The sequence below is a fragment of the Carcharodon carcharias genome, chromosome 17 (assembly GCF_017639515.1).
Source record: "Carcharodon carcharias isolate sCarCar2 chromosome 17, sCarCar2.pri, whole genome shotgun sequence".
NCBI classification, from domain to species: Eukaryota; Metazoa; Chordata; class Chondrichthyes; order Lamniformes; family Lamnidae; genus Carcharodon; species Carcharodon carcharias.
The window spans coordinates 29,291,702-29,313,791 of NC_054483.1; the positions used below are offsets into that span (position 1 = coordinate 29,291,702).

A 22,090-nucleotide genomic window follows, 5' to 3' on the forward strand; every position below is an offset into this window, starting at 1 on the left:
TACTAGTCCAGTGACATTGCTATTACACCACCATCTCCCCATTAAGTCAAATGTTTTACTTAACCCTTACTGGCTAAACAAAGATTGAATGTTTTAATTTCCCAGCTCCTTAGACTAGCTCCCAAACTTTGGAGCTGGGGAAACACAGCTACAATACTCGCCGACCAATCAACTCATGGGCTTCCCATGATGTTACAGTCTGATTTCTTTTCTAAGCTTTTTCAAAGTTGAAGGTGTCCAGGTTCACTCCTGCTCCCCACACTCTCTCTCCAGGTAAGTGCCAGGCCCCAAGCCTGGGCTTCAATTTATTCTCAACCTGATTCCTCCTAGGTTCTGCCCCCCCCACCATCTCTCTCTAAGTAAGGAGTTTACTTGTTTTGTTTTTATTTCAATTTTTATTCACATTGTACTTTTGAGAAAGCATCATTCAATTAACAATTTGTAAGAATCTCTAAAATATTGTTGAAAATCAAATGCCCACTTTCATTTATGTTAATACATGTTGGTTTATGAGCGTCAGTAAAAAGATGTTGCGGAGAAATCCATAAATGTGCCTCTGTCTTGTTTTTAGTTATTATTGGGGTTTGGGTAGCAGCATTGTGGCTTTTAAGGTATTGCATTTTTTTAATGAAAGGCTCTTTGTGTTATTAGTTGCAGATCCTTGCCATTGGCTCTGGAATTCTCTCCCTAAACTTCTCTGCCTCACTATCTATTTCTTCTACTGGAAGTTGCTTCTTATATCCTACCTCTCTGATCAAGCTTTAGGTCACCTGTTCTCATTTCTCCTCCTGTGGTTTGGTGTCAATTTTGCTTGATAACACTCCTGTGATGCGCCTTTGTTGCTTTAAGGGCACGATATAAATATAAGGTGTTATTGGCAGTGGGATAACATTTCATGTATGGATCACTCTTCAGGGTAGGTTTTGACTATGTGACATTAAACCGGTAGAAGTCAGTTGCTGGTTAGGAATGGGTGACTCCACTAAAGTCATTGGAGTTAAATTGGGGAGAAGGTGTAAAATGGGCTGCCGACTCCATATGAAGTTATCCATCATTGTAACACCGTCAAAACCTACCTGCTTGTGTCAAGGATTTACTGTAACCAGTCCAAAATTTATCTTTCATTGGTTTTAACCTCAGTTCCCTTCCCCCATGACCCACCCCCCCCACCCATTGTGTCCTGGTCGCGCAAACTAATTGAAAGTAATTTTCCGGATTTACTTTTCTTTCCATTTCTTTTTCTTCTCTAAAGATCTCCTCTCAGTCGGTGCTTTTCAAGGCCGAAAGGGTCTCTTCAAAGCTCCCGGTTCTCAAATGGTTAAAGTCCCCACTGCAGTCCCATAATCCGCTTTGATTGAAGCCCATCACTACCTGGATACATTGTGAGCCACACATTGGAAAGGTTTTTTTTGTATTTTCCCACATCAAAGCCCCGCCAATCTCCGTGTGAGGGTTGGGATCATAAAGGGGGCTGGGTGGGGAAAGTGGCTGTGAAGGTTGTAATCATTTCGCTAACAATCAGTAGGTTAATTAAAAATGCTGTGTTTACTGTGAATATCCAGGCCCCAGCGTGGGGTCCTGGCCAGATACCTGTGGGAAAGGTAACACCTCTAAACTCAATCAGCTTCCGAATGAATGAGGAGAACCCGAGAGCCCATTCTCTCGACACAGTAGGTTCCCTTTCATGCTCCCTACTTTTCATTTTGTCTTGACAAGGTGTGACGCACCATTTGCCAAGTGTTTGAAGACTGCTTTCTTTCTTCTTCGCCTTGATTGAGCCAAGGTGTCACGAGCCATTAAATTGGATTTCCAGAGATTAAAAGCAAATTGTTTCTTTTTGAACGAAGGCGGGATAAATGTTTCGTTTGCTGAATAAGCTCCTTTGTTTACGGAGCGAGCTTTGACTCAGCCACGTAAATCAAGTTTGCCAATATGTCGGCAGGTCCATTCCACATTAAAACCCTATTACTGAACAGTACGAACATGCAACAAAGAAACAGAAAGTTCTGGAAAACACAGCATTCTAAGAGGGTGGGCAGGAAATCATTTTATTTCCACGGCTTTCCCCCTCTGGCAAGTTGGTTTGTGTTAGTACAACTTAAATCCTTAACATAGTTTTCAGACAGATAATCAAATTTAGCTGGTTCGCAGAGGGTCTCAGCACAGGAGGAGACCATTCAGCCCCTGGACCCACTGACAGCTCTCATGGTCAACTTTGCTCACTGCCCTCTGGCCTTTACTTTGCCACATGTCCTGTGCCAAAGTTCACTGAATGACTCCAATCCCTTGTCTGTATCTTTCATATAATCACAGGGTGATAGAAGCAAGCCCTTCAGCCCATTATGCCTGTGCTGGTTCTTTGAAAGAGCTATCGAATTCATTCCCCTCCTCCATAGACATGTAACATTTTTCCCTTGAAGCTCTTCCCTTTTGAATGTCCCTATTGAATCTGCTTCTGCTAACTTTCTCCATCTGAATAAATATTTTTCTTCTTCCCTGCCACCGCCCCAAACCATCTCTTCCTTAAACTCCTCGCTCCTTCCTTTCAGCCCTTCCTTCATTTTCCACCCTCTCGTCCTGAAGCTACAAAATTCCCTCTCCACGCCCTCTGTCTCTCCGTCTCGCCCGCCCTGCTCCCGAAAGTCATCCCTTTGACTGAGTTTTCGGTTCACCCTCCAAACCTCCCTTTCTGTGGCACGACCCCTGTTTTTTTTTCGAAGCACCTTTTGGAGAAGTTGCATTTCTAGAGGAAAATAAAAGCAAAATACTGCGAACGCCGGAGATCTGAAATAAAAACGGAAAGTGCAGGAAAAAACTCAGTGAGTCTGGCAGCGTGTGCGGAGAGAGAAACAGTGCCAAGGATCGAGTCCATATGACTCCTCTTTGGAACCTCGAGTCATGTTGGAGTGGAAACGTTAACTCTGATCTTCCCTCTCTCCACACACGCCGCCTGACCTGCTGAGTTTTTCCAGCACCCTGTTTTACTGCGTTTCCATGGTGCCTTTCACCATCTCAGGGCGTCCCAAAGCGTTTTACACCCAACTAATTACTTTTGCAGGGTAGTTGCTGTTTTAATGTCGGAAACGCGGCAGCCGATGCACGCACAGCGAGATCCTGCAAACATGAGTCATGTTTGTGCAACCTGCACTCAAAACCTCATCCTTTAAGCCCCAATAGCATTCCGGTAAATCTGCACTGCACCCCCTCCAAAGTGCCAAAGTTTTGGTGCCCAGAACTAAATGCCGTTTTCTGAATACAGTCTGACCAAGCTTCTGCCACTTTGTATTCTCGTTCCCTTGAGATAAAGGCCAATGTTCCGTTGCTGATATTAATTTCTACTTATACCTGACTGTTGGATCTTAATAATTTAGATAACCTCACACTTTGCAACCTTAAACTCCATCAGCCATAGTTAGGCAGGTGTGGAACATGAGAAAAATCAGCATTTGGAGCATTATTCCACGTAAGAAAGTCAACGAGGAGGTCCCCTCTTTCATCCCCATTGGTCCACAAAGACAGTGTCCAACATAACGCCTCATTAACCTTGGACTCCTCATTTCCCAATGCAACTTAACCTCAGGGACTATATCAGTTGAATCACTGATTAGGTCACAGTTAGAATACTGTGTCCAGATTTGGGCTGTGAAATTAAGGAGAGGGTGAAGAAAAGGTTCATTAAGGTGATTCCAGGAATAAGGGACTTGAGTTATTGAGAAGAGACTGCAGAAACTGGGGACCTTTTCACTTGAAGAAAGGTTAAGAGATGATATGACACAAGTGTCCAAAATTATGAGGGTTTTTGATCAGGTGAATTTGACAAAACAGTTTCCACTGGTTGGTGAGTTGACAACTCAAGGGCATCAACCTGACGATGAACAGGGTTGTTGAAGCAGAATCAGCAACAGGGAAGTGAAGAAATATTTGAAAGCAAATATTTAAAAGGCGATGGGCAGGGGAGTGAGGCAAAGTGAAGAGCCAAAGAGCCATCAGAGATGACGCAGCTGCAATGGGCCAAGCAGGTGCCACTGCTGCTGCAAAAGTTTACAAACCTATTGCCAGCCAGATCTGCCTCCAACATGTTGTTCTCAGCAAGTGCTCGATGTTCTATCAAGTGTCTCTATATTTCCCAATCTGCGATTCCATATTTCCCAACGTGTTCCTCCATATATGCCCCGATGTATCTCCACATTCTTTTTTCTTCTTTTCAGGGGTCACTGGTAAGGTCAGCATTTGTTGTCCAGCCCTAATTGCCCTTGTTCTGAGTAGCTTACGAGACCATTTCAGAGGGCAGTTAAGAGTCAACCACCTTGCTGTGAATCTGGAGTAACACATAGGCCAGACCAGGGAAGGATGGCAGCTTTCCTTTTCTAAAGGACACGAGTGAACAAGGTGGGTTTCTATGACAATTGATGAGAGCTCCATAGCACCATTACCGAGACAAGCTTCATAGTCCAGATTTTTACTCATCAATCACATTTAAATGCCAGGGTGGGAATTGAACCCAGGTCCCTATGGTGTTAACCTGGATTTCTGGATAACTAGCCCAGTGACATTACCATTATACCACCGCCTCTCCTTAAAATCTCCCTCCTCCTATTATTGTGGAATAATCTGCACAATGACTTTATAAATTAATTCTGTGAACACAAATGTTCAAACGTCAATTTCAAAATTGTACCTGTCTCTGAATCCATGTTGTGAGCAGAGCTTTTCTGAGTCCCCTGACCCATGACCCTGCCCCCTTGACCGGTCTGGTGTTGACGTCTGTGCTCAGCGTTTACCCTGGGGATGGCTTTGTGAGCCAGCAGGTTGAAGGGGGAAGACAGTAGCATAATTGCAGCAGCTGCCCCCAGTTTTTGATGCTGGCTCTCCCTCCTCGGTCTGATCCAGGGAGCAGCTGAAGAAATAGAAAGAGAACTCAGCCAAGCCCAGCATGCTATAGATGCAGGAGAGGAGAGTAAACAGTTCAAATCTACCTTCTTTCTGATTTCAAGTCATTTGGCAGGCTTTCTTTCAGATAGGTGTGTGGATGGTACAGGATCTTTAGTGCTTGGAGCTGTGTCTCAGAATGAGTTTCACTCTGGGGTGTAAAGTGCATTTGGGCTGAATCAAATGTCAGAGTTTTGAAGGATTAAACCCTGAATGCTACTTCAAACTTGATTGAATTTGTGGAAAACACAGCAGCCATTTGAAACGCGCTGGTGTTTCTAGCAATAGGAGTGTCGGCACAATATGCTCATCGTCCCATTCACAACGTGAGGCAAATTTACATCGAAATTGTCTATCAGCTGACCATCCCTGATTTTAACTGCTCCACCCACTCAGTCATGCTTTCAGCTGCCTGTGCCTTGAGCTCCGGAATTCCCTCCTTAAACCTTTCTCTTTCTCTATCTCTCTCAGCTCCATTAAGACACCTAGCTCTGTGACAAAGCTCTTGGTCACCTGCCTGATATATCCCTCTGTATCTCAGTGTCAAATGCTGTCTGATAATGCTCCTGTTCAGTATTTTTTCAGATGTTCAGATTGTTTACTGCATTAAAGGCACTATATAAATGCAAGATGTTGCTATTATACTGAATTCCAGCCTCACAACTCTGTGCGAAAAGATAAATTCTCCTGCTCTCTGCTGTAAATTTCTTGCACTTAATCTTATTTCTATGTTCCTTTACTCTAGTCCGTCAATCTGTTACCATTTCACTCCGTTCAGCATTTACACAATGTCTAAAACTTCTATTAAGTCACCCCATAATATGGCATCAATTTAATCCCATTTTCCCGCTTGCTGTCGCTAAATATTTGTCTTTGTTTAAAGTGTGGCTTTAAATCTCACTCAAAGGATTTAAGTTCAAACTCTAGGCTGTCCGTCCGGTGCAGTGCTGAGGGAACGCTGGCTGCACTGTCAGATGAGACAGTAAACTGAGGCCCCATCTGCCTCTCAGGAGGTGGGAAGCAGATCCCGTGGCACTAACTGGAAAAAGAGTTCGGTCGTTCTCCACAACCCCCCCCCCCCCACCGTCCAAGCAAATATTTGTCCTTCAACCAACATCAGTTTTTTTTTAAAAATGATCTGCTCATTATCCCTTTGCAGTTTGTGGGACCTTGCTGTGTGCAAATTTGCTACCTTGTTTCCAACCACACTTCAGGAGTACTGCATTGGCTATGGTGTCTTTCTCTAACAGATTCATTCCTTCTGGAAATATTTTTAATGATTAAATTGTAATTTAATCCCGAATTCCCTTTGTAAACCTCTCATGCATCTCTCTCTCTCGCCTCCTTTAAGACGCTCATTAAAACCTACCTCTTTGACCAAGCTTTTGTCAGCTGTCCTCATATCTCCTTACATGATTTTGTTTGTTAACGATCCTGTGAAGCACTTTGGGATATTTTATTCTCTGGTAAAGATGCTATAGAAATGCAAGTTGTTGCTGGGTGTAAATGAGTGGGTGTGATCCAGCTGTATAATCTAAACTGAGAATGTGAAATGTGCTCAGGTTTATTGAAGGGGGCAGCACGTGGGGTAAACACACCCTGGTATTGCTCCATTATAATAGATTTAATGGAGAGTTTAATGTAATTATCCATCAATCTCCATTCCACCTGGTAACATTGTACAAAGTAGATGTACTCTCACCTGGTCTTAATTTTTATATCTTTGTTTCTCCTCGAGAGTCCACTTCTCCCTCGTTCTTTTCTCTCTCCTTTACTCTCCTTTTTCCCTGTTGTGTTTTCAGTTTTGGGTGCCTTGTGATTGGGAAAAGTGGATCCTAGCAGCAGCAGCAGTAGCTGGGGTGGAGGCTCCGGGAAGATGGGTAGTTTCACAGCTGGGTGGGAGCCGCTCAACAGAGCTCAGGTGACTGAACTTGACAGACTCACTTTCTGACTGACTCCTCTCTCCCTGTCTGTCTCGATCTCGCGCTCTCTCGCACAGTCATTCCCTGACTCTGAAGAAAGATGAAGAAAGTGTGATGACGGCAAATGACATGTGGCTGATACATGAGAAGCGGGCTGGATATTGAATGGTAAAGTACCAGGACCAGATGTGATGCATCCAAGGAAAGTGAGTGTGGAAATTGTAGAGGCACTGGCCATAATTTTCCAGTCTTCCTTAGACTCTGGGGTGGCTTAAGAGGACAGGACAAGAGAAAGGTGTGAAGATCACCCAGCTACTACAGGCCAACCAGTTTAATTTGGGTGGTGGGGGAGCTTTTAAAAACAAGAATTTGAGACAAAATTAATAGTCACTCGGGAAAGTTAGGAAAGCTAGCATGGATTTGTTCAGGACAAATCATGTTTAACACTCTTGCTGGAGTTTTTTGGTGAGGTAACAGAGGGTTGATGAGGGTAATGCTGTTGACGGTGTGCATGAACTTCCAAAAGGCGTTTGATACAGTGCTGTTTGTAAGCCAAATGGACACAGAATTGGCTGAGTGACAGGAATCAGTGAGTGGTGGTTAATGCATGTTTTTCAGGGGTCTGTGTTGGACCCTTGCTTTTCCTGATATAGAGTAATGACTTGGGCTTTGATGACCTGGGCACAATTTCAGTATAACAGATGGTAGAAAACTTGGGAGCGTTGTGAACTGTAAGAAGGATAATGTAAAACTTCAAAAGGACATAAACAAGTTGGTGGAACGGGCAGACAGGTGGCAGATGAAGTTCAATGCAGAGAAATGTGAGAAAGAACAAGGGGGGGGGGGAAACAAGAGAAAATAAAGGGTGTTACTCTAAAGCGGGTACAGAAGCAGAGGGACATGGGTGTTTATGTGCATAAATCATTGAAAGTGACAGGACAGGTTGAGGGAGTTGTGAATAAAGCATGCAGTGTCCTGGGCTTTCTTAATAGGGGCACAGAGTACAAAAGCACGGATTTTATGTTAAACTTGTAGAAAACCCACTTTTGGCCTCGATGGAAATATTACGTCCAGTTCTGGGTGCCGCACTTTAGCAAGGATGTGAAAGCACTAGAGCCGGGCTTCCCAAGCAGTGGGTTGCGACATTTGGGGTTGCGAGCTCCACCACCGCACTGGCTGCTGTGAAGCTCGGCACTGATTTCTGACATCCGAGGCTGCTTCTGATTTGTAGGTGGACATGACCTGATGGGCTGCTCCCTGAGGCCTGAGGCCTGATCGCTGCTGCTGCTGAAAAAGCCTGTGAATAGGTGCCCATCCCGAATTGCCGTTGACCTGAGTGGCTTGTTAAGCCACTGCTTTGGGTCTGGGGTCACATGTAGGCCAGACCAGGTAAGGACGTTGTGGTCACTATTCCCGATAATTACCGAGGTTATTTTTAATTACTGAAACTAGCTTTTTAATTCCAGATTTATTAACTGAATTTAAATTCCACCAGCTGCGGTGGCGGGATTTGAACCCGTGTCCCCAGAACGTTAATAATAATAAATAATAATTTTCCCCAGAGCATTAGCCTGGGCCTCTGGGATAGTGGTCTGGTGACATTACCATTCACCACCACCTCCCTGTAAGTGTCCAAGGTTAAGGAACTTCAGTTAGGTAGATAGGTTGCAGGAGTTGGGACTATTGTCCTTGGAGAAGATAAGGTTGAGAAGAGAATTGATAAAGCTATTCAAAATCATGAGGGGTCTAGACAGAGTATATTGGGGGAAACTCTTCCCATTGGTGGAAGGATCGAGATTGAGAGGGCACAGATTTAGAGTAACTGGCAGCAGAAGCAATGGAGACATGAGGAGGAACTTTTTCATGAGAGGTTTAGGGCAGGAATTCCAGAACTTTAGGATTTGACATGTACTGCCTGAGACTGTGGGAGAGGCAGGTTCCATCAGGGCATTGAAGAGGGAATTGAATGATCGTCTGAAAAGGAAAAACGTGCAGGGTTACCGGGAGAAGGCAGGGGAATGGATTGAGGTGTATTGCTCATTTGGAGAGCCAGCGCAAACATGATGGGCCAGTTGGCTGCCTCCTGTCCTGTAACAATTCTGTGATATTGTCTGCCCTTAATTTAAAACTCTGGGAAAGTTGATAAAAAAAGCTACACCGGAGGTGTCACGAGGACATTGTGTTATCCATCATTTTAAGTGCTTTTGGGATGTCCTAAGATGCTATAGAAATGTAAGGTTTTTTTTCTGTTTTAGGCAGTTGGAGAGCAGTGAGGGGACGGGAGGGGGGTAGTTGCCTGGGATCTCACGTCGCAGCTGTTTTTGGTGCTCCTGGTCACAATGAAGCACTGACACCTCTTCAGAACTCACTCCCGGCTCTAAACAAAACAGAGAAACCACTGCAAATATCACCTTCTCCTCACACCTGATCAAAATGTTGACCTGTATCTCCCCTCTCTACAAGCTGTGAGGTTCCAGCTTTCGAAGGTCCTTTTTATTCCTTTTTCTTTGACCAGTCAAAAAAAGTTTTGCTTTCTCAACAAGTGGTTGCATTTAAATTGCGCCTTAACTTGGGAAAGAAAATGCCAAGGCAGCTTCACAGGAGCATAATCAGACAAAATTAGACATAAAGCAGGGTCTGGAGACACTGGAATAGGTGGTCAAAAGCTTGGTCCAAGAGAGAGGTTTTAAAAAGCATCTTCAAGGAAGAGAGAGAGAGGTAGGGAGGTTTATGGAGGGAATTCTACAGCTTAGGATCCAGGTAGCTTATGGCGGAACAATTAAAATTGGGGATGCTCAAGAGTACAGAGATCTGAGAGAATTGTAGAGCTGGAGAAATTCCAGAGATAGGGAGGAGTGAGGATATAAATCAGGATTGAAGGGACCAGAAATATTTCTTGGAGATATTGGTTAATTGATCAGGTATTACAGTGCCTGATTTGAACCTCCAGATGCCAATTTGGAGCTGCATGTTGGGTGAACAGCCCCACCATGTGGCCAGAACCAGCTACTGCGAGAAGCCAACTTTTAGAATCTCGGAGGGCATCATTTACAAAATCATTGCTGCACAGTTCAAGCATTCTCAGCATTCTCAACTCTAGCACAAAGTCAAAAGTTGAAAAACCAGATGAAAGAAATACCAAGTAGTGTGGAAAATCTAGAACAGGTCAACCCCTGGGAAAAGTCAGAGCTTGCTGGTTGGCTCAGTGGATAAGCCCACCATCTAGTGGTAGCAGTGTAAACTACAGGTGGAGAGGATGCCAGATTCCAACTCGAACTCTATTTGTTTTGCACAGTTTGTGTCCTGGTCTGCATGTGGTACCACAAGGACTTGCACTTATATTGCACCTCGAACAGAGTGGAACATTCCAAGCCACGTGTAATCAAACAAAATCTCCCTTGGCCCCTGCCCTTGCAAGCACAAGAGATGCAACCACTGGCCCTCTTGCCTCCTCACTTGGGCCCAGAGCCCAAAACACTCCATCCACGGGATGCATTTGTACTTATTTCAATTTAACATACTGTATTTGCTGCTCACGATGCAGTCTGCTAGGGAGACCAAACTCAGATTGGGTGATTGCTTTGTGGAATACCTCCGTTCAGTTAGCATGCGTGACACTGAACTTGCAATTGCTTGCCATTTTAATTCAACCAACAGGTTGCCCTTTCTGTCCTACACTGTTCTAATGAAGCTCAACAGAAATTCATGGAGCAGCATCTCATCTTTTGAGTACGCACTTTACGGCCACCCAGGTTTGAACAAATTCAGATACAAAACACTACTTGAATTTTTTCAGACCGGTCATTTTGATGAAACAGAGAGATCGGAATAAGCAGACCTGAAGGTGTATCTCAAACATCCTCTTCCCAAATATTCTCCATTCGTCTGAATCCGGTCAATCCTTGTGCAATCCCTCTCCTATCGCCTCACAGATGGCAGCCATGCCTTAAAGTCCCTTGGTCCCATGCTCTGTAACTTCCTCCTCAAACCTAGCTCTCCTTTCTTCCTTAAGACCTACCTCTTTGACAAAACTTTCAGTCACCCCTCCCAAAAATCTCCTTCCCTGTGAAGCACTGCAGGGTTTTTTCTACAGTAAGGTTCGAGACGTTGAGCGACCTCCCTTTCCTGGCTAACTGGCTTGAGGGGCTGAACAGATTTGGGTTTTTTTATTCGTTCTTGGGATGCTAGCGATCCTGGTGAGGCCAACATTTATTGGCCATGCCTAGTTGCCCTTGAGAAGGTGGTGGTGAGCTGCCTTCTTGAACCGCTGCAGTCCATGTGGTGTAGGTACACCCACAGTGCTGTTAGGGAGGGAGTTCCAGGATTTTGACCCAGCGACACTGATAGATTTCCAAGTCAGGATGGTGTGTGGATTGGAGTGGAACTTGCAGGTAGTGGTGTTCCCATCCATCTGCTGCCCTTGTCCTAGGTGGCAGAAGTCACAGGTTTGGAAGGTGCTGTCAAAGGAGGCTCAGCAAGTTGCTGCAGTGCATTCAATCCATGAAATGTATGAGGAGTGGCATATCTACACCTCTGGGAAGGTACATGCATATTCATTGTGGCCCTACAGGCTTCATGTGGAACATTGTGTGTAGCCCGCCAAGATATGAAGGAAGTATCAAAAATCAGTGGGACAATTCAAGCCTTTATTGGGAAGTTAAACAGATTTGGAATATAGTACAGAGCCAGCTGACTGAAGGATAAGCCTGTTCCTTGGAATGTTGAGGATGAAGAGTCTACAGCCTCTTTCTGTGTCCAGGTCTCCATTTCATAATCTTTATCAACGTCGATGTGTGTAGATTGTACACTGCCTGTTGCTATATTCTGTTCATCTATGGTGATTGTCCAGGCAAAATCTACAGAATGGATGTTTGCCTGACTGAATAATTTACTCATTGGTGATGAAGGCAATAGCTCAGTGCAGGTCTCGCTCTCACACAAATGCCTGCGTGAATGTTACAGCCTTTAATTCAATCCTGGTTGACTCTCCCAATGCAGAGCTGAGGGAGCACTGCCTTGTCTAAGGCGTCATCCTTCAGATGTGCTGAGGTTTTCCTTCTCCGATGGATGTAATAGATTACATAGCGCTATTGAAAAGAGCTCTTCATGTTCTGCGCTCATATTTACTCCTGAGCCCACCTTACAAAAACAGTTATCCATCTCGTTGTTAAAGGTGGGATCTTGTCAGAAAAGCGACAGCCACATTTCCTACATTAGAACAGTCATTCGCCGTACAGCATTTTGGGATAACCTGAAGATGTGCAAGGCACTATCTAAATCCACAATTACTAGTGTGCTCATATTACAACATTAAATGCAATGACCCCATCAGCAGGGAGATTTCTAGCGTACAGCTTGTAGTCAGATCATCATTTACTGCATAATCCATGCACTGGCCTTTCAGTATGTTAATACCTGTAAGTCTTCACAGGTAGCAGCCTTAGTGGCAACACCTGTCCTGGGACTGAAGGGCATGGCTTCAACCACACTGCAGAGACTGGAATTCATGAGCTATGCTGACACTTTGAGGGAATGCTGCACTGTTGGAGGTACCATCTTTCCGACCACAATAAGGGACTCTCGGGTGCGTTTGAAAGATCCCAAGGCACCACTGGATGAAGAGAATGGCAAGGGAACTCTCCCAGTGTTCTGGCCAAAATTTATCTTTCTACCTGCACCTTGTGCTTACTTTAACACTGACTGTTTTGTTGTGTGCTAGAGGTCTAAACAGGGTTCTTTGGGGCTTGTCTATTCTCAGCATCATCTGCTTCTCATGTCCCCAAGTCTTTATCCCCATCATATTTACATCCTCCTACATCTCCCCAAAAGTCTCAGACTTCACAGGGTTAGTCTCTGAGGTGCTTTGACCAATCTCCCTGATTTTGTTCTGATCTCCCGGAGGTTGAGGATATTCCATACTCTCCCCTCTGCCGGTATGAGTGTTCTTCTCCTGAGAGGCTTTCTTGTTCTTTCTCTTCAGGGTCAGAGTAGTAAGTCCAAGTTTCTATTACCTTTCTTTCCAAGGACATTAATGAGCTGCAGTTTCTTCTCCATCCCGTGCAATCTCGGTTGTAGAGCTCTTTTCGGTTATTGTACCTTCTCTCTGTTGGTCTCATCCCCATACTCTCTCCTCAGGCTTCAGCACTAGTAATTTGCGTACTCTGTACCTATAGTTCAAATTACAAGCCTATTTGTTTCTTCCTCACACTGTTCTACCTTCTTGTTGTCATTTGAGGTGATATTGGGATTAAGTTTCTGTGTCAGAGATGGATATTGTGTTCTCAATCATCTTCCCATCAATAACTCAGATGGTGAGAAACAAATTTGTTGTGGTGAGGTTCAGTAACTGAGCTAGATTAAGGTTTTCATTCTTCTTCAGCTAATCTTTGATGGTTCATACACCTCTCAGCTTCTCCATTAGTCTGATGATAACAAACTGAACTGGTTACTTGAACGAATTTGGATTCCTTTGCAAATTTTTGGCAGACTGCGGAGCAGTATCTGACACTGCAATGTCCAGAATACCACGTGCTGTGTAAATCCTTTTCAGTGATTGAATGACCGCTTCCGCTTGATGCTGTGCAGTCTGTTCACTTCAATCACCTTCAGTAGCAATCAGTGACAATTAGGAATATCTTGTGTTTTAAAATCAAATAAAATCATTGCTGGTTCTCCCATAGCCTTGATGGAAATGTGGAAGGTGATAGTGGTTCTTTTTGTTCTTGGCTATTCACTGCACACATAAGGCAATGAGAATCACTAGAACAAGTAATGCCTGGCCACCAGACTGATTGCTGGGATCTTGCTTGACATTTTGCTCTCCTCCAGTGAGTTTGGTGAAATCTTTGCAGAACATCAAGCCGAAGTGTTCTCAGAGTGACTATGCTGTCATTAAAACCTTTGAGATCATCAATGATTGTGAGGTGTTCTTGTTGAACAAAGTACTGGTGTAGTACTGGATTGTTAGGAGTATAGCCGGACCATCCTTTCACACAGTATTTTCTTATCTGGGCACATTTGTCATCTTGCTGCTTGCTTGTTTTATTTCCTGCAATTTCTTCGCAGTAGCTGGTAGGTGCTGAGCAATGAGTGATATATACGCTTCCACCTACTTGATGAAATTCAACTCCTCTAGATTGGTTTCTTCAACTGGTATTCTCAATATCTGCTGTCGTCAGGTACTTCTCTTGAATGTACTCTGTTAGAGTCGTATCTCATTAACTTCAGTCTGAAGCATTGGATTCTAGGTAGCATTTTCACAATCTCTTTCACATTCAGTAGAGCGACTCGTGGTTCATGGTCTGTTGCAATTTTGAACCACAGTCCCATCACGTAGTCCAAGTTGTCACATGTCCATGTTGCTGCCTCAATTGTAGCATGTCTTTTCTATGTGTCTGTGAGTGATATTGAAGCATGGCAAACTGGTCTACATTTAAATCTCTCTGTACCTGGAGTAATACTGCACCCAGACCTGTAGACAATACATCTCCTACGGTTGGGAACGCTGGGTCATAATGTGCTAAAATCTTAGGGGAAATTGAAAGATTTTTGTTTTTCTCAAAAGCATTTTGGTGGTCCACATTCCGGCACCATTGTTGACCCTGTCTTAACAGCTAACTCAAAGGCTCATGGACCGCAGCCAAATTTGGTAGGAAGTTGCCTACTTGATTGACCATCCCAAAGAATCTCTCAAGTCCGGTAATGTTCCTGGGTTGTGGAAACACTCTGATCATGTTTGTCTTTTGTGGTTTGACTGTCAATCCAGAGGATTGTACACTGCAAACCTAGAAATTTAATCATTGGTTTGCGGACTCACATTTTTCCTTTGGTATTAGGTCTGCACTCTGTAAACCTTTCAGGACTGCTCTAACTGTATGGTCAGGCTCTTCTCTTGTGGAGCTATGAATAAGTATGTCATCCATATGGCATATTACTCCTTCCATACCTTCCAGGGTTTGAGACATTATTCTCTGGAAAATTTCAGGAGCAGACACAGTTGCAAAGGGCAATCTCTTGAAATAATAACGATCAAATGACGTTAGAAATGTGGTCAGCTATCTGGATTCTTTGTCCAGAGGCAACTGCCAACTTCTACTGTTTGCATCTATTTTGGTGAATTGAATATTCTTGGCAAGTCTGGCAAGACTGTCATCACTGAGGCCATCAGATGGATCTCATGTTCCACTGACTTGTTCAGTTCAGTTGATGCATGCAGATTCTTATTGAGCCATTGGGCTTTGGGACTGTGATCATTCCTGAACACCATTTTGTTGCCATGGTTCCCGATGAAACAACCCTTGCTGTATCAAGTTCTCGATTTCACCCTTGGCTTAATCCAAGAGTGGGTGAGGGACATTCCTCGGTGTAAAGAGGCAGATTGGTTTAGCATCAGCTCTTGGAGTAATGTGGTACTCGATCTTCAGATGTCCCAAGCCTGTAAATAATCTCAGAAATTCATTCCTGAATGTACTGCTGTAATGTTTATGAGCAAATTCATCCACTTGATAGATTAGCTTCAATTTTAAACGTTATTTTCTGCTTAGGAGAGAAGATTCTTGATTCTGATGGACATAGAGGTTCAATGGTTTCCTAATCCTTGTACTTCAATTTTGTCATATGTTGGCCAATAACTTTGTGTAGTCCTACTTGGATCATGTAAGTTGATGGATGAAGGTTGGAGCGTGATGTACTAAAGCCACTTCATTTTGTCAGCTAAGAAAGAAATACCTGCCATGTCTAATTTCAACTCTGTGGTGTGTCAATCCATTTGCAGCAGTTTAATGCACATTTTTATTTTCTGTTTCATTTGCTAACCCGAGGAAACTTATTTCCTTTCTCTGTGGTTCTTCTATCTCTTGTATGTGGTTTGACTTTCATTTTGCAGGCTGTTATTTAGATCGGCAGGCAATTTTAACATGTTTTATCTTTCCACAGTTGCGGCACTCTCCTCCCCCGTCGGACATTCCTCTTGTTTGTGCAGGATTCCACCCCCCACCCCACCCCCCATCGATACCGAGAGCTTTGCAAGTTGGTGATTGGCATGCTGTTCTGTTTTTGCTGGCTTCTACTTTGGTGCGCTTTCTCTTTTCTGGCCTATATAGCGAACAGTGTCACTGCTTCGTTTTCTTCCCCACGAACAAACACTCTATTTTGCTTCCCGAGCTTGGTCTGTCTCGTGCTTTGTACTGCCTTGGTTAAGAACATAAGAACTAGGAGCAGGAGTAGGTAATTCAGCCCCTCGAGCCTGCCCCGCCATTCAATACGATCATGGCTGATCTCATTTTGGCCACTTGTCACCCTTTAATCCCAATAGTTTGCTCAGTACTTTTTCTCTGGTGATGGTGATTGTTCTAAGTTCCTCCTCTATATCCTCTACACTGCCTGTTACTATTGCAGTGGTACTAGTGTCCTCCACTGTGAAAACTGAGGCAAAGTATTGATTAAGCATCTCTGCCATTTCTGTGTTCCCCACTATTAACACCCCAGCCTCGTCCTCCAAGGGACCAACATTCACTTTAGCTACTCTCTTTCCTTTTATATACTTGTGAAAGTTTTTACTATCAGTTTTTACATTTGCAAGAGATCTGATAGCGCTTCATCTAACACTCCAACTACTACATGATTACAAATCAATTCTGCCCTTAATACTCCAGTCAGAATTTTCTGCCAGGCTGTATAGATTGTTGATGAATGAATCCACGCTCTAGTTTGTTTTGGTTTCACTTGTTAAATTTTGCCTTACGAGTAAATTTTTGTGAACACTGAAATATGAATCAAAATCTTCTTGGTAAGAAGTTGAAATTTCATCAACTCCCTGTCTCGCTATTACATCATCGGCAACAGTTCCAATTGCATGAAGTGTACTGCCCTGATCCTTTTGCTCTTTTCTGTGCAAACCAGAAGCAGTTCTCTACCTGGAAAACCTTTTTCTCCAGTTGTCCCAATGTTGAGCCTGTTGCAAGCCTGAAGATAGATTAGAGAAGCTAGGGATGTTTCCTGAGAGAAAAGAAGGCGGAGAAGAGATGTGATAGAGTTATTCAAAATCATGAGAGGTCTGGACAGAGGTGATAGGGAGAAACTGTTCCCACTCGTGAAAGGAGGATCGAGAATGAGAAGGCACAGATTTAAAATAATTGTCGAAAGAAGCAAAAGTGACATGAGGAAAAGCTTCTGCACGCAGCGACTGGTTAAGGTCTGGAATGCACTACCTGAGGGTGTGGTCAGCGTAGGTTCAATCAAGACATTCAGAAGGGAATTAGACAGTTATCTAAAAAAGAATGTGCCGGGTTACAGGGAAAAGGCGGATGAAGGGCACTAAGTGAATTGCTCATTTGGGGAGCAGACACGATGGATCAAATGGCCGCCTCCTGCGCTGTTACATTTGTGATTTAGCAACTGCAATGGTTCCCAGAGTGGTTGCTGCTTCACTGGTGTTGCATGTTGATTCTGGTCTGTACTCACTACTGTCCAGACTCCAGATTTGTGTCTCAGCTTGCATCTGCTGCACCTGTGATGTTGCAACATGTTGGCAAGTTTAAATCTGTTCCTTCCATCCTCCTTTCAAGGATCTTTTGATTTGCTAGCTTGAGCAGCTGGTTGGAGTTTTTTTTTCTGGGCCTTTTACTCGTTGTCTGCTGCAACCATGTTTCATTGTGCGTTTTGGGGTCTAGACAAGGTTCTTTGGGAATTGTCTTTCTCCTAAAGTAAGCTACTTAAGACCGTACTTTATTTGCAGCTGCTATGTAAATATTGGCACAACTGCACGAGGTTGGAACTTCTCCCTCCAGGTCTCTGTTACTCAATCATGTGATGTCACATAATCTTTACATCAGCATCATGTGCTTCTGACGTCAACCCTTTACGCTACACTGACTTTGTTTGTGTTTGGCATATCTGAAAGAATACAGAAGTGCTGTATAAGTGTGTCTTGTACAAACACTGGGCATCCCAAAGCACTTTACAACCAATGAAGTACTTGTGCATGTAGTCACGTTGTACTGTAGGAAACACAGTTGACTGCAATTGAAATAGTATTGAGTGATGCAGCAATATCACTAATGCAACATGGGAACCCTGGGGCTTGTTGCATCTGAGAAGCCACAGCACTCGTACACAGCATCACTACTATCAAATCCAGAACAGCACCTGAGTGTACCAGACCAGCAGGAGGAGGGTCCGTGTTCTCAAGGGCAGGTATAAGCGAAACATTGCAAGCTTTTAATTAGGTACTTGTTTGACCGGCGCAGACTCGATGGGCCGATGACTCTATGACTTTTTAAATACAATGAACTGTTGGTACAGAATGGTGGAGAAAGGTGACTGCAGCCAGGCTACTAGAATGAAACGAGATAAAAGCAAAATACCGTGGAAATACTGCTGGAAATCTGAAACAGAAACAAAATGCTGGGGGGAGAAAAGGTCTAGCAGCGTCTGTGGAGAGAAGACCCTTCTGAAAAAAGGTCATACAGGCTTGAAACGTTAACTCTGTTTTTCTCTCCACAGATGCTGCTAGACCGGCTGAGTTTTTCCAGCATTTTCTGTTTCTGTTTCAGAATGAAGCTTGATACAGGTATAAGTATGAAACCAAACCGTTCAGTTGTACCTACACTGTCAATGAATGTAACAAGATAACTATGCTGCTTTCATAGTATTCTCCTGGTTAACACTCAGCTTGACAGCCCAAACAGTTGTGTAAATGAATGCGTAAATTGCTACTAGAAACATATTTTGTTGGACAGGTAGAGGATGAAGCAGCTTCCTCCATGTGATTATCTTCGTGATCAGATACTAGCAGGACCAGACCAGTAAAAGTTTATCCTCTTCAGAAAGCAGTTCCAAAGCAGATGACACCCCACCTCACACATAATCTTATGTTCCCCACCTAACACAGTGGATGATATGAAGCAGGAAAGCGATGGTAAGGGACAAGTTTTAAACTGATTTATTTTTAAACAGATTAAGCACCTGCACTCACTGAAAACAGGAGGATTTGATGGAAACACGTGCAATAACATGAGATACATTTATTTACAGATTTGTGAGAGCAGGACAGCTCAGGATACTCAAGTTTGTAACAAAAGTTACACAGCATTAGAACTTTTTGCAAGAGACACACCCAGAAATCACAGACACTGGGAAGCTACAGCACAACCTGTAAGTTTGACGGTGACTCCACTGAATGAGGAAAATGTCCAAGTGAGCTAAATAGACAATTATTTCATTCAGTACATTCGATATTCTTTTTAAACTTACAGAAAGTACATTTCCTCACTGCTAATGACTTAATTATCAGGCAAAAGCTCCTCCAATAATTGTGATGTTTGACAGTCTCCAAGGCAACATCTGCTCCACACATTCCTCGGGTACCCAGGCTCCAGCAGTATCAATGCATTGAAAATGTGATGAAACCCATTCAGCAATGAGGTAATAAGGTCCAATGAAGGCTAGAGTTTCCCAACTGATATACAGGTTGCTCATCCGGGATTCCTCTCCAAACATCAATCAACTCTTCACCACATGATAAATCAGGCCTCTTCTGACCCAGCTGATGTGTCAAACTGCTTTGCACAAACAGAATAAAAGAACCATCCTACCACAGCAAGTGGTTGACATGAATCATAATTAAAGGGAAGTTTGGTAAACACATGAGGGGGAAAATAAGATATGTTGGGGGAATGAGATGACGTGGGCTGGGAGGAGGCTTGCCTGGAGCATAAGCTGGTAGAAACTTAAATCAAGAAACTGTTTCTCACCCATATGATTCTGTTGAAGGGCTGTCAAGTAATTGATGTGTGAAAAGAAAATAGAAGTTCTCTTTTTTAGAAATGTATGTTTGAATAGATTTTGTCTTGGACACTATGACCAGTAGCTGACTGACCATGTTATGAGCACAGGGCCGTTACAATCTCTTCTCTCCAGTGTGAATGCGCTGATGCTGTATCAAATGACTTGACCTGTAAAACCGCTTGTTGCACACGCTGCACTCAAATGGCTTCTCCCCAGTGTGGATGCGTTGGTGCACAGTCAGGTCACGAGATGTACAAAAGCGCTTGCAGCACACAGTGCACTCAAATGGCCTCTCCCCAGTGTGAGTGCGTTGATGAACAGTGAGGTTGCTGGAGGCACAGAAACGCATCTTGCACACGGCACACTCAAAAGGCTTCTCCCCCGTGTGAATGCGTTGGTGAACTCTCAATTCATTGCTCGTAGAAAACCGCTTTGCGCAGACGTTGCACTCGAAGGGTTTCTCCCCCGTGTGAAAGCGCTGGTGCCTTGTCATGTTGCTGGATTTACTGAACCGCTTCTGGCAGACACTGCACTCGAACGGTTTCTCCCCGGTGTGAACTCGCAGGTGCCTCTTCAGCAGACAGGCCCACCTGAACCCCTTCCCGCACACGAAACAGTGAAAGCCCTGGTCCTCCCCAACAGCAGGCGCCTGTTCACTGGCTCCAGGGGTTTCAGAAGAGCCGGCCTGGTCGCTCATGAGTATTGCTGTTTCTTTTAATATATCCATTTTAACCCTATGTTTCCCCAACACTTCTGACCACCAAAACAAAACAAACAAAACAAATTAGTAAAAGGAAAACACTTCTGAGGTTGCAATTCTCCTCTGCGAAGTATCCCAAATTCTTGTCTGTGGCTTAACTCAGTTGAAAGAATGTGTGATGCCCTCAGTGTAGCTCGAGCTACGTTTTGTCAAGCTTTCCTGCACGGGGTTTAATAAAGTTCCAATAAATTATCTTCTTTTTTTCTCACCTCTCGATTTCTTTCGAAACCTGTTACACCTCTAACTTTTTCCAGTTCTGATGAAAGGTCACAGGCCTACAGCACGAACTCCATTTCTCTCTCTGGACAGAGGCGGCTGAGTCCTTCCGAGGGTTCCCAATATGTTGTGTTGTTTCTGATTTTTCAGCTTGCCACTCACCGGCCGACAGGCACAGTGACCCGATCTTCTGCTAATTAATGATGCTGCCCCTGTCTCCTGGAGCCTTCTGGATTTTCTCCCGCAGTTCAAACAGGGAAACAAAAGAACAGCTGAGTAAAGGGCAATGGAAACCGCCCAATTGGCGGGGCGGAAACAAAACAGCAACTTCTCCGCTGCGCCAATCAGGCCCGTGCAGCTTCTTCACCAATCAACAATAAGTGCCAATTTCACCAATCAGCACCCAACCTCTGCTCCACCGCACAACAACGTAGCCGGCCTCCACCAATCAGCGTCAGCTCTACCAATCGGCCAGCGGGGTCGCTCTATCAATGAGCGGCATCGGCACCGGCGGCTTATTCCCTCTCCACCAATCAGCGTTAGGTACTAGGTTCACCAATCGGCGTCAGCTCCCCTCTCCACCAATCAGCTGCGCCGGCCGCCTGCACAAAGCGTGCGCATGCGCCAACTACCATGCTTAGTGCTCCTCCATTGCAATGGGCCCAGTCCAGACTAGTAATCATAGTTCTTGTCTCAATGAGCGATAAAGAACAAGACATTTGACACCCGAGAAATCTCTCGTACCTTAAACAAGCTTCGTTTGATTTCATCAACCGCACCTGTTTGGCCTTGATGTGGGTTTTCCCTGCCAACCGCCGGCCCGGCCTTGAGAGCCACAAGATGGCGGTTTCTTGCCCAAGGGCGAAAGCTGCACGCGCGGCCCTGGTGGTTGAGCCGCGCCCTGATTGGCTGCGCCGCCAAGCGCGCACCCGGGGGCATGCGCGCCGCTAGCTCCTGGCCAATCCGGTTTGAGGACAAGATCGGGCGGGAAGTGGGCGGCAGAAGAAGCCGTTTGTCGCCTGTTGACTGAAGGATGGCGAATGGGAAAACCAACCTCCTGTCCCCTCACTGACCTGGCCCTCTTTGATCCATTGGATCCTCGCGTTCACAATCCTCAAGTACCTAATTCTCACATGATTTTTTTTCCCACACACATACACCATGATCATGGGATTAGAATAGTCAGGCGCTTGTTTGACAGGCACAGAACCGTTGGGCTGAAGGGCCCTATGACTCTAAACACATGCATCTGCTCTAAAGAGCCCATGCCAAAGACCCAAGGAACCATTTGAAGAAACTGTTGAATCCAGTCCTCGTGCATTGGATGAACTAAAATAGTTCTAAAAGTTGCCGTCTTCTCTTCATCTGCAATTAATATCTTGGTGTTCTGATGTACCTACCCACAGAGATGGTTGCAAGTCAACAGCTATCAACATGCATTTATATGGAATCTTAAACAGGGTGCGATGTTGCAAAG

At 44.4% G+C, this 22,090-nt stretch overlaps 1 protein-coding gene across 1 annotated transcript; it reads right to left on the bottom strand.

Annotated features, from left to right (window-relative positions):
- Nucleotides 1–19,749: 19,749 nt before the first annotated feature.
- LOC121289623 (gastrula zinc finger protein XlCGF71.1-like) lies at nucleotides 19,750–20,334 on the bottom strand. The gene has a single exon (XM_041209254.1). The coding sequence runs from the start codon at nucleotides 20,332–20,334 to the stop codon at nucleotides 19,750–19,752; it is 585 nt and encodes a 194-aa protein (XP_041065188.1).
- Between the last annotated feature and the right edge of the window lie 1,756 nt (nucleotides 20,335–22,090).